The following is a 13,420-nucleotide window of genomic DNA, read 5'->3' as shown; positions in this document are numbered from 1 at the left end:
GCCTGGCCACTCTATCTACTCAACACTACAGTTATTTCTTGAACTTCTTAGCACAACAGTGAGTGACACCTGAAAAAAAGTAAAACAGGGTTGAAAACTAAATCTTTGGCAAAACACTTAGAATTAAAGAATGAGGTACAAGTGTCACTGATAGAATATTCCAGAAGAATGTGAACCAGAGGCATAATGTCACATATCAAGTAGGACATGATTAAACAAAATAAAAAATGCATTTTCTCAACTTACACAGCTCTTAAGAATTCTTTTTCTCTTTTTTTTTTTTTTTTTTTTTTTTGAGACAGAGCCTCAAGCTGTCCCCCTGGGTAGAGTGCTGTGGCATTACAGCTCACAGCAACCTCCAACTCCTGGGCTCAAGCGAGTCTCCTGCCTCCGCCTCCCAAGTAGCTGGGACCACAGGGGCCCGCCACAACGCCCGGCTATTTTTTGGTTGCAGCCATCATTGTTATTTGGCGGGTCTGGGCTGGGGATTTGAACTCGCCACCTTAGGTGTACGTGGCTGGCGCCTTAGCCGGTTGAGCTATATGCGCCGAGCCAAGAATTCTTTTTCATCTTGTTTTATAATTGTCAGTCTCCTCTTCTAGATAACTACTTAAAGGCAATTATTTTGTCTTGCTCAGTTTTATACCTCCAGGGCCTGTCAGTGTCTAATATGTATTAATCCTAGAGATGTTTGTTAAACATCTATAGAGGACAGAGAAGGAAGGCAGATTTTACAGTTTCTTTCACTGCATAAACAAGCACTAAAAAACCCCATAGCTAATGTGAATGAACTTGCTTCTATAGGTCCAATTAAATGTATGCTATTTTTATGGGACAGATTTCCAGGCAGTATGCCTGTAATGTAAGAAAATGTCTCCAAAGGGACACACAAAAAATTAGTCGGTTCACTTAAAAACAGATGCATTAAGATAGACTTTTAAAAACATGGTTTTCCTCTTCTAAAGCTACTCTATAGAAAAACATGGAAGAGTCATTAAGGTAATGAAAGCTATCAGTAGATTCAGTAGTAACTCACTGAACTGTCCTTTCATTTATAAATATAGGTATGTCAATTTCTTAATAAGCTATGATTCATAAGTTGCTTTGGAATAAGAAATTTTTTCATAGAAATAAGATCAGAGGTAATCAAAGCTTAGGCAGACCAGCCCAAAACATCTACTGAGCCTTTCATGTACCTGAAACATGTTAGAGTTCAATTTTTTTTTAAACTAATCACTATTATTAAAATGGTTTTTTATGGAAAATAAATCTTATTCCGAGTTGGGAAGTTAGGAAAGTATCTTCCTTTTTCCTTGACCCTGTAAATGGGAAAAGGTGCTACCCTTACCACCTGGTGTGTAACAACTCTCACCTACCATCACAGGCCCAGTTAAATTAACAAATTAACATCTGCACTAAACGCCCATGCTCCCTACCCCGGCATCATTCTAGTTTCCAACAAGAAAAAAACAAGGAGGGCAGCTAGAAGGCAGGAAAAAATAAAACAAAAGAAAAGGATGAGGTTCTTCACAGTAGAGACTTGTCCTGGGGAAATGAGGCAAAGATACCACAGCACTAAATTTTATTAGGGATTTCAATAGGGTCAAATTTCCAGGAAAGAGGGAGTCCTGGTTAGCACAAAAGCCCATGAAGCCTCTTCAGATCTCATAGTGAACCACTGGCTCAGGTTCTTTGGTAGGATCACCCCCTCGTTCCAGGTATAAATTATTATAAGGATACTGCTTTGGCCCCTAAGGGAAAAAAACACAGGTCAGCAAGAACAACATACATCCAGCCAATACCTGGTTACACCCCACTCTGAGTTAACAGTCGTGCACGGTAAATAGGTATGAAGTAGCCTCTGGTCATACCCAGCTGGGCTAGAATGTCAGGAACAGCTCTTTTCCCTGCTTAGCCTAAGGCAGAAAGCAAGCCTAAATTGTAACAGAAGTGGTGCCTACACTATGAGTGAGAGAGGAAAAGAGGGGAAGGAAAGGAGGGAAGGAGAGTAGAAAGAGTCAGAGGCAATGCTTTCTAAATGAGTTGATCTCGATATCTACCTACCTATCTCTCTCTCTCTCTCTGTCGAGCCAGACCCAATCTCCTTTAAGTCACTCAGCCTTCTAATGGTTCCACCACTAAAGTGGCCTAGCAAATGAGGCGTGCAGGAGCAGTGGTGGGGGAAAGCACAGAAGAGACATGGCTGAGACGTGCTTTAGAGGCTGCTGCTTTTACCAACAAACAGCTGTCAGAGAACACAGCTCAAGGGGAGGAAAAAAGGAGATGTGCTTACAGAACTGAAAAATGGAAGAGTCATACTGTGTTTCTTGCTCTCCTGAAGTGAAGTTAGTGTTCACCCCAGCCCCATGTGCCTTCTCCAGCATGGAGCCCTTGGGGCCTGGTAGGAAGGCTCGTGTCAGTGCACACAGACATACCAGCTACCTTCAGGACATCGATTATCTCTGCAGAGGTAGCTGGGCAGCCAACTGCAAACAAAGCAGCCTCCCTGCTTTTAATTCCTCTCCTTCCAATCCATCCTGTAGACTACTCCCAGATTAATCTTAAGAATCCATCCTTTATTATCTCACTTTTCTATTCAAAAACTCAAAATGGGGGGAGGCAGTAGGGTGGGAGGGGTAAAGGAGGAAAAAAAACCCAAATGGCCCCCTGCTACCTAGAGGCACACCAAGTCATCGCTATATCCCCAACCCCTAGCACAGTATGCACCTGGTAGGTAGTAGGGGCTCCATAAATATTTGTTAACTTAGTGCATTACCCATCAAATCCAAATCCCTTAGCAATGCAATATTAACTGCCTAACTGATCAACTCACCTCATAATGTTTTCTAACACAATGCGTTACAAATCCATATGCACATCAGAATTTACCTGGGAGCTTATTAAACATGCTGATTCTAGAATTCTACTGTGATGCTACTGAATTAGAATTGCCAGGAAGTGGGGCCTGAGAATATGAATATACACTAGCTCTCCAGGAAACCAATGGAACTCTTTCATAAACTTATCCCACTCCAGCTACTCACAATTCTTTTTCCCTTTTATTGTTTCCTCTTGCCTGAAATGTTTTCTCTGACTTTTCCTACCACTCAAATCCTATTTTTTGAGTATATAGGTAATCCTCCTTGAGAAAAGCTCATACCACTTAGCACATTATACATATACACACACCCAAACTGTACCAAACTTCCATGTGTCTGTTCCAATGTTGCTCATATCATTTATCTAAATTTTCTTAACTAATCTTCCAGAGAATATATTTACTATGTTCTTTACACTCTCTAAAATATAACCGTCTGAAGCATGATCAGGCCACTTCACTCCAGCCTAGATGACAGAGCTAGACCCTATCTCTAAATAAATGAATGAATAATCATCTGTGCTTTTCTAGACACTTAATTGCTTCTGGTATACCACAGGAAGTACCCTTCATGTATCTAACAAAGGATAAAGTGTCACCTTAAGATTCCCTGACTCTACCTTAATAAATACCACTTGCTGAAACACCATGGGTAAGTACAATTCCCAAATGGCAACTCTGGAGAATAAATGACTTTCACATTCTCATTCCTCATCAAGTTCTAAAGTGTATCTTCCCACTCAGATGGGTTCTAGAAGTAAGGGTAGAGCAGTGTTCCAGTACTTGTGCCAGGCCAATGGGTAAGGCCCTCCTATCTTCCAAATCTCCTAAGACTCCAGAAACCGTGCGTCATAGTGACTGAATCTCTACTCCAGGGACTTCTATTCCCTCAGGAAACAGGGCTAAGCAAATGTGCCTAAGAGAGCACTTCTCAAATACTCACCACAGGTTGGTAGGTGGGGTACATCTCCCCAACCCAGAACATGAAAACCATGAAGGCCACAAAGCCGAAGAGTTGCTTACACATGACATTCCAAGAAACAGGTGTGGGTGACGTGTCCACACGGTTCCTGATATACATGTCTAGGTCCCAGTGTATCTGAGGCAGAAAGACAAGTAATGTCACTTTCTGGAAAATGTAGGTAGTCCAGAATGATCAGAGCCTGATACAAGGCTTGATAGAAGCATTCTACTGCTCTAGGGCAATATTCTGAAGCCATGTCTGAGACACACCCACACACAGGACTAGATGCTGGCCTCTGTCTAGGTTCTGTTGACCATGGACAGCTCAGTCATGGAAGTCCACAACTTTCACAGCATAGAGGTTTGATTATTTCCAGAAGTCCCATCACATGTGTCACACATGGAACCTCAGATCTCAGATCACTGGACCTTGTTTCCTTTCACAGAAAAGTTCAGTGTTTCTTGGACAGAAAAGTGTCATTTTGTCTAAAGAAAGAATTCCCAGGAAGAAGGAAGAAACATCAAATGGAATATGGTTCTCTCACCGGTTCACCCCAGTTCAACCTCAGGTCTGAGTGGTCCCAGTCATACCATGGATCCCTCTCGTGCTGTGAACGGTTAGGGAGCTTTGGATAGTCACCATACCTGAGAAACAGAGAGGCTGTGAGCAGTCTCAAGACAATTCAGAGGTTCTTCATCTCAAAAATGAGAAACAAAGTGACAGAGATTAACTGTCTCATGTGAAGACATAGGAACTGACTGTCAAATCAAGATCTCAAGTTCCAGTCACTAAGCCCAGAACCATAGAATTCCAAATTGTAATTAAAAGTTTACATCAGGACGACACCTGTGGCTCAGTGAGTCAGGCACTGGCTCCATATACCGAGGGTAACGGGTTCGAACCAGGCTGGGTTCTATCCCAGCCAAACTGCAACAAAAAAATAGCTGGGCATTGTGGCAGGAGCCTGTGGTCTCACCTACTCAGAAGGCTGAGGCAAGAGAATCACCTAAGCCCAAGAGCTTGAGGTTGCTGTGAGCTGTGACACCACAGCACTCTACTGAGGATGACAAAGTGAGACTCTGTCTCTAAAAAAATAAAAATAAAAATAGCAAATAAAAGTTCACGTCAAACTCTGAAACAGTATAACGTACATAAGCTTTCCTTATCTTCTTTCTAAAAACATAGGAAAAGTCACACATACTGTTGAAAGGAAATTTGGCAATTCATTACAATTATGTGCTGCAAAACATTTTGGTCAACAACGGACCTAGACAGTAGCAGTCCCATAACATTATAATGGAGCTACCCTATACAGGTGCCGAATGCCGACAGGGGAAGCTAGTAGTAAAGAATAGCCTTCACCATTTTTTAATCTTTTATACTGTATTTTTACTTTATCTTTTCTATGTTTATAGAGTTTATATACACAAATACTATTGTGTTACAATTGTCCACTTTATTCAGAACAGTAACATGCTGTAGGCTGGTAGGAAGAATAGCTGTTGGATAGAGGTTGTGCAAGGCTGTATGTAGCTGTAGCCTAGGAGCAAAAGCCTAAGTAAGTAGTAGGGTACACCATCCAGGTTCACATAGTACACTCTATGATGTTTACACAATGACAAAATCCCCTGAAAATGTATTTCTCAGAAAGTATCCCTGTTGTTAGTTAACACGACTGCTCTCTGATTCCCTCATTAGATAGAAAATAAAATTAAAGTTTAGAATCTGAATCCAAAGTTACCCAGCTAATTGGACTAAAAACAATAAGGGTACAGAGTAGAAAAGCATTCTTTTCTTTTTTTCTGTTTGTTAGCAGTTTGGCAGGGGGCCGGTTCGAACCCACCACCCTCGGTATATAGGGCCGGCGCCCTACCCACAGGCATCACCCAGAAAAGCATTCTTTCCTTAACCAGACTTGACATTCATCTCCATGTCTTGTCTTAAATACCTCATGAGACTTCTTAATAAGCTGAATCCTTCCCCCGTCCCCGCAAAAAGTCCAAGTTCATCTTATACAGACTGAGACCAAGGCTGCTCTTGTGCATAACACAATAAAAAGCACAGAAAATGATGACAAATAGATGTGTGTCACAGAAAATGAACAGAAAACAAGGAAGAATAGGAGCTGCTGAAAAGAAGATTCAAAGAGTGAAGCTAGGCCAGGAAATGAAGGTGATGATAATCACTTCAGGTAATTAACTTATAGGGATGTTACCTAGACAGAGAGGCGAGTGGAAGAGATAACATCAAGTAAGAGGCTGGCTGTTTAATCTACCTAACAGTGCTATGATTTCCACAGCCCTAACAGCGAAAAATATGTTTTTAAAGGAGACACGCAAAAGTATAGCGTACTCCATTTACAAATAAGGTTCTCATGACAGGAGTCCAGCTCCAGCCTGGTCACATGGCTGGATGACAGCACTAGAGCCCAGCAGATGCTCAATTTAAATGAAACCGAAATCTCTAGATAAAACCAGGGAAGGTTCCTGCTATTGAGGGTGGGGGTGGAGGAGCGGTCCTCGAGGGAGACATTAAAACCTCGGCTTCCTCGTTTGAGGAAACAACCTGAGCCAAGGAGAAAATTGAAGTCCTCTCAGCTGCAGCTGCTCACCACTCCCCACCCCCCCCCGCCCCACTTCCCTCCACCGAGAAAAGCACCCACACCACTGACTCTGATAGGTCACGAGAAGGTTCAGGAGAAAGAATCCAGCCCAGCCACCTAGCCCAGCCGACTTCTTCCCACCGCTACTTGGGTGCAAGCAGATCCTTTCATCTCACCCCATGCCATCGTCTGGGTAAGGCTCGTAGTCTTCTACACGCATATTATACTTCTTGGCGGCGGCGGCCCGTTCTTCTGGCGTCCTAGGATAGGCCCCCGGGAGCATATCCTTCGTCATGTGGGAGGCTGGATTGTAGAAGAAGGCAGGTCATACCTTCTCCCACCGCTCTAAAGGCTTCAAGCTGTAGTGGCTGCAGAGGCTAGAGCCCGGGACTTGGTTTCACCCGTGCGACCCTCCACCCTGGCTGTCTAAACCAACTCCGCCTCCGCTCCTACCAGGAAACAGCCACTCCGGCATTCATGATCCCTGCTCCCGACCCACCAAACCTCAGGCATCCCCTTCCCACACTGAGGCCTCGCCCGTTCTTGCGGACCTGTCCGTGCACCTAACGGCCCCACGTTCCGGGCTGCTCTTTGCAGCCATCGTACTCCCAGGACTCTCAGGACCCCCGTCCTGGCCGCCGCCATCTTCACCTTCTTCACGGTTCCCGCTGCGCGTGCGCAAAGCTCTATTACGGCGGCTGAGGCGGGCCAAACGCGCTTGGGGAATCCGGTCGTGACGAAAAGTCTTCAGCGCTGGGGCGGGCTTTGAAAATGGAGCTGGGGAGCCAGTAGGAAAATGAGCTGTTGGATAGAGGTTGTATGAGAGTTAGCGGGCAGGCGAGAAAACCATGCAGGTCGCTTCTTGACATTTCAGCTTGTTGCGTCCATTTTCTCCCTCCGCTCACTGAGACCTATTCAGGTAGAAAGGGGACTCGGAACCTGAGCATATCAGGTAGACAGCGGATTCACCTCCCCTAGGAGCAGTGCTAGTAAAATGAGTCTGTTTTACTTATTGTCTTCTTTCTGGCAGCTTTTCGTTTCCCCTTCCATCCCCAAACGTAATCATTCTTTAAATTCGGCCCTGGGGCTTCTCGTTCTGGTCTCTAACCTGGTTGATCTTCACTTAGATGCTTGATGCAACACACAAATCGGCCCCGAACTGGCTTCTCAGTCTCAGTCCGTGTTTACATCTGCATGTCTCACTCACCTCTACCCAGCACATGTAAAATTAAGCCTGTCAACTGAGGCAGCTCTCTAGAGACAGCCTAAAAACTCAGATTTGCTAGGACTTGGGTAAATAGATTTCAAACTGGCCTAGAATTAATAAACTTTAACTCTACAGAGGAATGGGAGACATATTTGCATATGAATATGTTTTCACTTGAGATCTGAATAACTTATGCATCATAAATATGTATATATTTCCAGTGACTTTTGGGATGATCACTGTTTTGGAGCAAAATCTATTATTATAGACATTCTCAAATATGTATTACAGCAATAAAAATGGATACATACTATTTAGTATACATATTTTGGGGAGGACAACACAGCAAGAGCGCACTTGCCCTTTTGTAAATGAGCACCACTAGGTGTTGTTCCGAATAACTGAACATCTACATTCAACCAAAAGCAAGCCCTGATCTAATTTAGGTAAAGAAACGGTCTAATTTGTTTATTTTTATTAAGACAGTATAAACATATTGTAAAATACACCCCTTAAGGTGTACAACAAAGTGATTTCTAGTATATTTACAAAGTTTTGCAACCATCACCACTAATTCTAAAACACCTTTATCACCCCCATAAAACACCTCATACCCACTAGCACTTTTCCCCTACTTCCACCCCCTGGCAACTACTAATCTACTTTCTGTCTCTATGAATTTGCCTATTCTAGATATTTTATATTAATGGAATTATACAATTTGTAGCCTTTTGTGTCTTTCTCTCAGCATAATATTTTCAAGGTTTGCCTGTGTTGCAGCACAGGCTGTACTTCAAACACATAGGCAAGCATCCAAGTGAGATTCAGTATGGAAAATAAGAGTTCCAACCCCCAGCCCTCAGTTTCTCATATGAGAAATCCAAGTCTATCTATAAATTTAATTTTCTTAAGTCTGAGTTGTACATTAGATAAAGATTTCTTTTTTTTTTTTGAGACAGAGCCTCAAGCTGTCCCCCTGGGCAGAGTGCCGTGGCATTACAGCTCACAGCAACCTCCAACTCCTGGGCTCAAGCGAGTCTCCTGCCTCCGCCTCCCAAGTAGCTGGGACCACAGGCGCCACAACGCCCGGCTATTTTTTGGTTGCAGCCGTCATTGTTGTTTTGGCGGGTCCGGGCTGGGGATTCGAACCCGCCACCTTAGGTGTATGTGGCTGGCATCTTAGCCGCTTGAGCTATAGGCGCCAAGCCTAGATAAAGATTTCCAATCAGTACTTTATTCCTTTAATATGATTGAGGAATATTTTATTATATTCATATATAGTACATCATTTATTTATCACTTAATGGGAATTAGAGTTATTTCCACTTTCTGGCTATTATGAATAATGCTGCTATGAATATTTTTGCATAAGTTTTTTGTGTGGATATATGTTTTCTACTAGTATATACCCAGGCGTAGGATTGTCAGGTCCTAGGGCAACTCTATGTTTAACTTTTTGAAGAACTGCTGGATTGTTTTTCAAAGCAGCCGCACCATTTTACCTCCACCAGTAGTGTAGGAGGTTCCCAATTTCTCTACATCCTCATCAACACTGTGTTTTGTTTTGTTTTTTGTCTTTTGTTTTTGAGACAGAGTTTCACTTTGTTGCCATGGGTAGAGTGCCCTGGCGACTTCCAACTCTTGGGCTCAAGCAATTCTCTTGCCTCAGCCTCCTGAGTCGCCGGAACTATGAAACTATAGGTGCCACACACCTGGCTATTTTTATTTTTATTTTTATTTTTGAGACAGAGCCTCAAGCTATCCCCCTGGGTAGAGTGCTGTGGCATCATAGCTCACAGCAACCTCCAACTCCTGAGCTCAAGTGAGTCTCCTGCCTCGGCCTCCCAAGTAGCTGGGACCATAGGCGCCCACCACAATGCCCGACTATTTTTTGGTTGCAGCCGTCATTGTTGTTTTTGGCAGGCCCAGGCTGGATTCAAACCCGCCACCTTAGGTGTATGTGGCTGGCACCTTAGCCACTTGAGCCACAGGTGCTGAGCCACACCTGGCTATTTTTAGAGATAGGGTCTCGCTCTTACTCAGGCTGGTCTCAAATCTGTGAGCTCAGGCAATCCACCCATCTTGGCCTCCCAGAGTGCTAGAATTACAGGTGTGAGCCACCGCTTCCAGCCTGGACTGTCTTTTTGATTATAGCAATGCTAGTAGGTGTGAATAATATCTCATTGTGGTTTTCATTTGCATTACTGTAATGACTAATGATATTGAGCATCTTTTCATGTGCTTATTCATCACGGTATAACTTCTTTCACAAGATGTCTATTCAAATCCTTGGTTCATTTTAAATTGGGTTGTCTTTATTGCTGAGTTGTAAGGGTTCTTTATGTATTCTAGATATAATTCCCTTATCAGACATATGATTTGTAGATATTTTTTCTCATTCTATGAGTTGTCTTTTTTCTTTCTAGATGGTATCCATTGGAACCCCATTTTTTAATTATGAAAAAGGTATTAGAATTTGTCAAAAGCTTTTTCTGTATATATTGAGATGATCATTTTTTTCTTTTACTAATATGGTATATTATATTGATTGATTTTCAGATTTTGAACTAACCTTGCCTTCCTGGAATAAATGCTACTTGATCATGGTATGTAATCCTTTTTATATGGTGCTAGATTTGGTTTCCTGGTATTTTGTTGAGTTTCTGCATATATGAATATATTCCCAAGGCAAATTAGTCTGTGGTTTTTTGTGATGTCTTTGTCTTGTTTTCATATCAGGGTAATGCTGGCCTCATAAAATGAATTAAGGAGTGTTCCCTCCTCCTCTTACTTTTGGAAGTTTATCAAAGGATTAGTGATGATTCTTTTTTAAATGTCTGATAGGATTCACCAATTAATATGTCTGGTCTTGGTGTAACTGGTGCACCAGAACCAGGAACATGAGCCAAACGTGTATGTGTTAAATTTGTCTTTTATTACCAACATTCAGAATGCCAGGAAGACAGGGAGATCATTTTCACAGCCTGCCTTACTTTGAGAGACCATCATAGTGTTCTTATACCCTTCCCCAAAGGTATTATTTTTATTTTTTTATTTTTTTGAGACAGAGCCTCAAGCTGTCCCCCTGGGTAGAGTGCTGCGGCATCACAGCTCACAGCAACCTCCAACTCCTAGGCAAGTCTCCTGCCTCAGCCTCCCAAGCCTCCCAAGTAGCTGGGACCACAGGCACCCACCACAACGCCCAGCTATTTTTTGGTTGCAGCCATCATTGTTGTTTGGCAGGCCGGGCTAGATTCGAACCTACCACCTTAGGTATATGTGGCTGGCGCCTTAGCCACTTGAGCCACAGGCGCCGAGCCAAGGTATTATTTTTAGTTATACATCATCTAGCCCTCTAATTTCTAGCTGAAGAACTCTTTACCAAAAATCTATACATGTTACATCGGTTGTTTTTTCATCCCAGGGTTGTGATGATCTTCACAGTGTCAGGACCAGGGGAGGACTAGCTGACGTGACTGTCTTATAACCAGTTAGATCAATAAGTAACTTTTATAGCTAAGGATAGGTGATTAAGGCTGTTTCTCTTCTTACATTTCCTACTCTTACTTGTAAATTTCATATTTATGAGATTTTTTTCAGATTAAAATATTTCTGTTGATTATAAATTTTGTGTTAAGTCAGTATGACATATGACCACATCTGTCTGTCCATATTAGAAAGTTCCTGGAACATGGATTTCTCTATTTTCAGGCAACCCACCTATAAGGTCTTGATTAGCCCCATTCCCATGACAATTTGGCATGACAACTCAGGCGTGCTTGACTTAAGGTAGTCTAGAATAGTCTAAAATAGCCTGACTACATCCGCTACCTGCTCTTTTCAAGTCTAACTAACTGCCTAACCTAACATTTCTTCCTCTGATTTGTAGACCCCAATTCTTTGGGAAATGGGCTATTAACCACTTTTGTTTCCTGCTGAAATTCAGGCAGCATGAGTAGTGGGCTCTGCAATCAGCTCTCTGTCAGGGTGAGAGTGGATATCCATCCAGAGGGCCACTGTAAATGGGGCGCAGTTGCTCGTAAGTGTGGACATTTTCATACAGATGAGCGTGTGGTTGCTGTTGTAAATGTTGATACCTGGCGGTGATTAGCATCTGTAAGTGGGTAGCTTCTAGGCAGGCAGACATAAGTTTTGTTGTGTAGTTGAAAATATAGGAGACAAAAATTAGAATTGGTCAATGTTTGGTGCCCCTTCCCTGACCACCTTTCAGTAAAAACAGATGGGAAGAAACTAAATCTTAGAATATAATGTAAATTAAAAGAAGCTATTTGCTAAGAAAGTTAAAATTTTTGGCTCAAGTGGCTAAGGCACCAGCCACATACACCAGAGCTGGCTGGTTCAAATCCAGCCTGGGCCTGCAAACAACAATGATAACTACAACCAAAAAATAGCCAGGCGTTGTGGTGGGCACCTATAGTCCCAGCTACTTGGGAGACTGAGGCAAGAGAATCGCTTAAGCCCAGGAGTTGGAGGTTGCTGAGATGTGATGCCGCAGCCCTCTACCCAGGGCAACAGCTTGAGGCTCTGTTTCAAAAATATAAAAAAAAAAGAAAAGAAAAAGAAAGTTAAAAAATTTCACTCATAGTGTCAGGCAGTTGGAAAAATGGCTGGTGTTTTAAAGAGTAAAGGAAGCCCCCCCCTTTTTTTCCATTTCAAATGAACAACTGGTTGTTTATATTGTTTTTAGGACTTACTCTCCAATGTCTTTGAATTTTCTCAAAACCCATAATTTAGGGACCACAGTTGTTTTAGCAGGCAAAAAGATAGAGATAGTTTAATAAACTCTGTACTTTAATGTTGTAGTGGCAGATTGATCCTTTGAGTTTTGAACTTTTGATGCACTTACCCATTAATTTAAACACACATGCGCAAGAACAGAAATTTAAGAGGCTTTAAACTTATTATAAACTGAGAACAGAAAACTTTGTTGTTTTAACTAGAGAATCTCCTTTTGTTATAGCCAACTTAATCAAACTTTTTAAAATGTTCTTTTACAAATCTTTATGATTTACATGGACCACCTTCAAAGTGTTTAACCCCTCTGATTTGTCCTAATTTTTTTTAACCACCAGCTATAACCACCTAGTTATATTTTAGGATACAAGAAATTTTTATATAAAATTCTTTTCTTTTTTTTTCTTACCAAAAATTCATTTTTATACCCAGGTCTTTTTATACATTTTGCTCTCCTCTATTTACTGGTTCCTTTTATTATAACTCCAAGCCTAGGAAAAGGGAAAAAGAAAGTTAAGGTTTTTCAAGAGTCCGAGAGAGAAACTGTGTGAAGTTAAAGGGAGATAGGTGTTAAATTTAACTTTAAGATTTCATTCATAATGAGGTAGGGCAATTGGACTTGATCCCCTAGTGGGCAGAGAAGCTGTGAATACACAGGTGGGTTGTATTTTACCTTCCACTCTGGTGATGGGGATAGGAGAGGGAAATAGAGTTCTCAAAAATTCAGGGAAAGCAGAGGAAGTGGTTTTGGTGTTATTAAAATCAGTTTGTTTACCTGTAACAGAAAGTGAGTTACCTGAGGCTCAGCCATCCTAGCATGATGGAGTTGAATGTGTTCTGAGGCTGGGTCTGTCTGTACATGGGACTGAAATAGTCCTGCAGGGTTCGTGAGTGTGGAGGATGCTAGCTTGTGTTAGGGGGCAGAGCTCCACCAGATCCACCTGCCATAAGCTCGGCTCCCTAGGGTATTTTTTCCAGAGAACCAGTTAACTGCAGAGCAAGGTGCAGCACCCA

General features: G+C 42.2%; 2 protein-coding genes across 2 annotated transcripts in view; one reads left to right on the top strand and one right to left on the bottom strand.

The window, feature by feature from the left end:
- Positions 1-1,565: 1,565 nt before the first annotated feature.
- Positions 1,566-7,153, bottom strand: NDUFB8 (NADH:ubiquinone oxidoreductase subunit B8). Its single transcript, XM_003787261.3, has 5 exons — positions 6,996-7,153; positions 6,621-6,747; positions 4,387-4,486; positions 3,822-3,977; positions 1,566-1,751 (listed from the first exon to the last, which is right to left on the bottom strand). Exons 1-5 carry the CDS (start codon positions 7,087-7,089, stop codon positions 1,659-1,661), a joined length of 570 nt encoding a protein of 189 aa, XP_003787309.1. The 5' UTR covers positions 7,090-7,153; the 3' UTR covers positions 1,566-1,658.
- Positions 7,154-10,208: 3,055 nt separating this feature from the next.
- The window catches only part of HIF1AN (hypoxia inducible factor 1 alpha subunit inhibitor), a 19,330-nt gene continuing 16,118 nt past the window's right edge, over positions 10,209-13,420 (top strand). Inside the window, exon 1 of the mRNA XM_012803607.2 lies at positions 10,209-10,257. The gene's annotated coding sequence lies outside the window, so the exon portion shown is untranslated. The remainder of the gene's footprint in view (positions 10,258-13,420) is intronic.

The sequence above is a fragment of the Otolemur garnettii genome, unplaced genomic scaffold, assembly GCF_000181295.1.
Source record: "Otolemur garnettii isolate 467f Iridium unplaced genomic scaffold, OtoGar3 scaffold00021, whole genome shotgun sequence".
In the NCBI taxonomy this organism is placed as follows: domain Eukaryota; kingdom Metazoa; phylum Chordata; class Mammalia; order Primates; family Galagidae; genus Otolemur; species Otolemur garnettii.
This window is presented reverse-complemented; position numbering and strand designations above follow the sequence as displayed.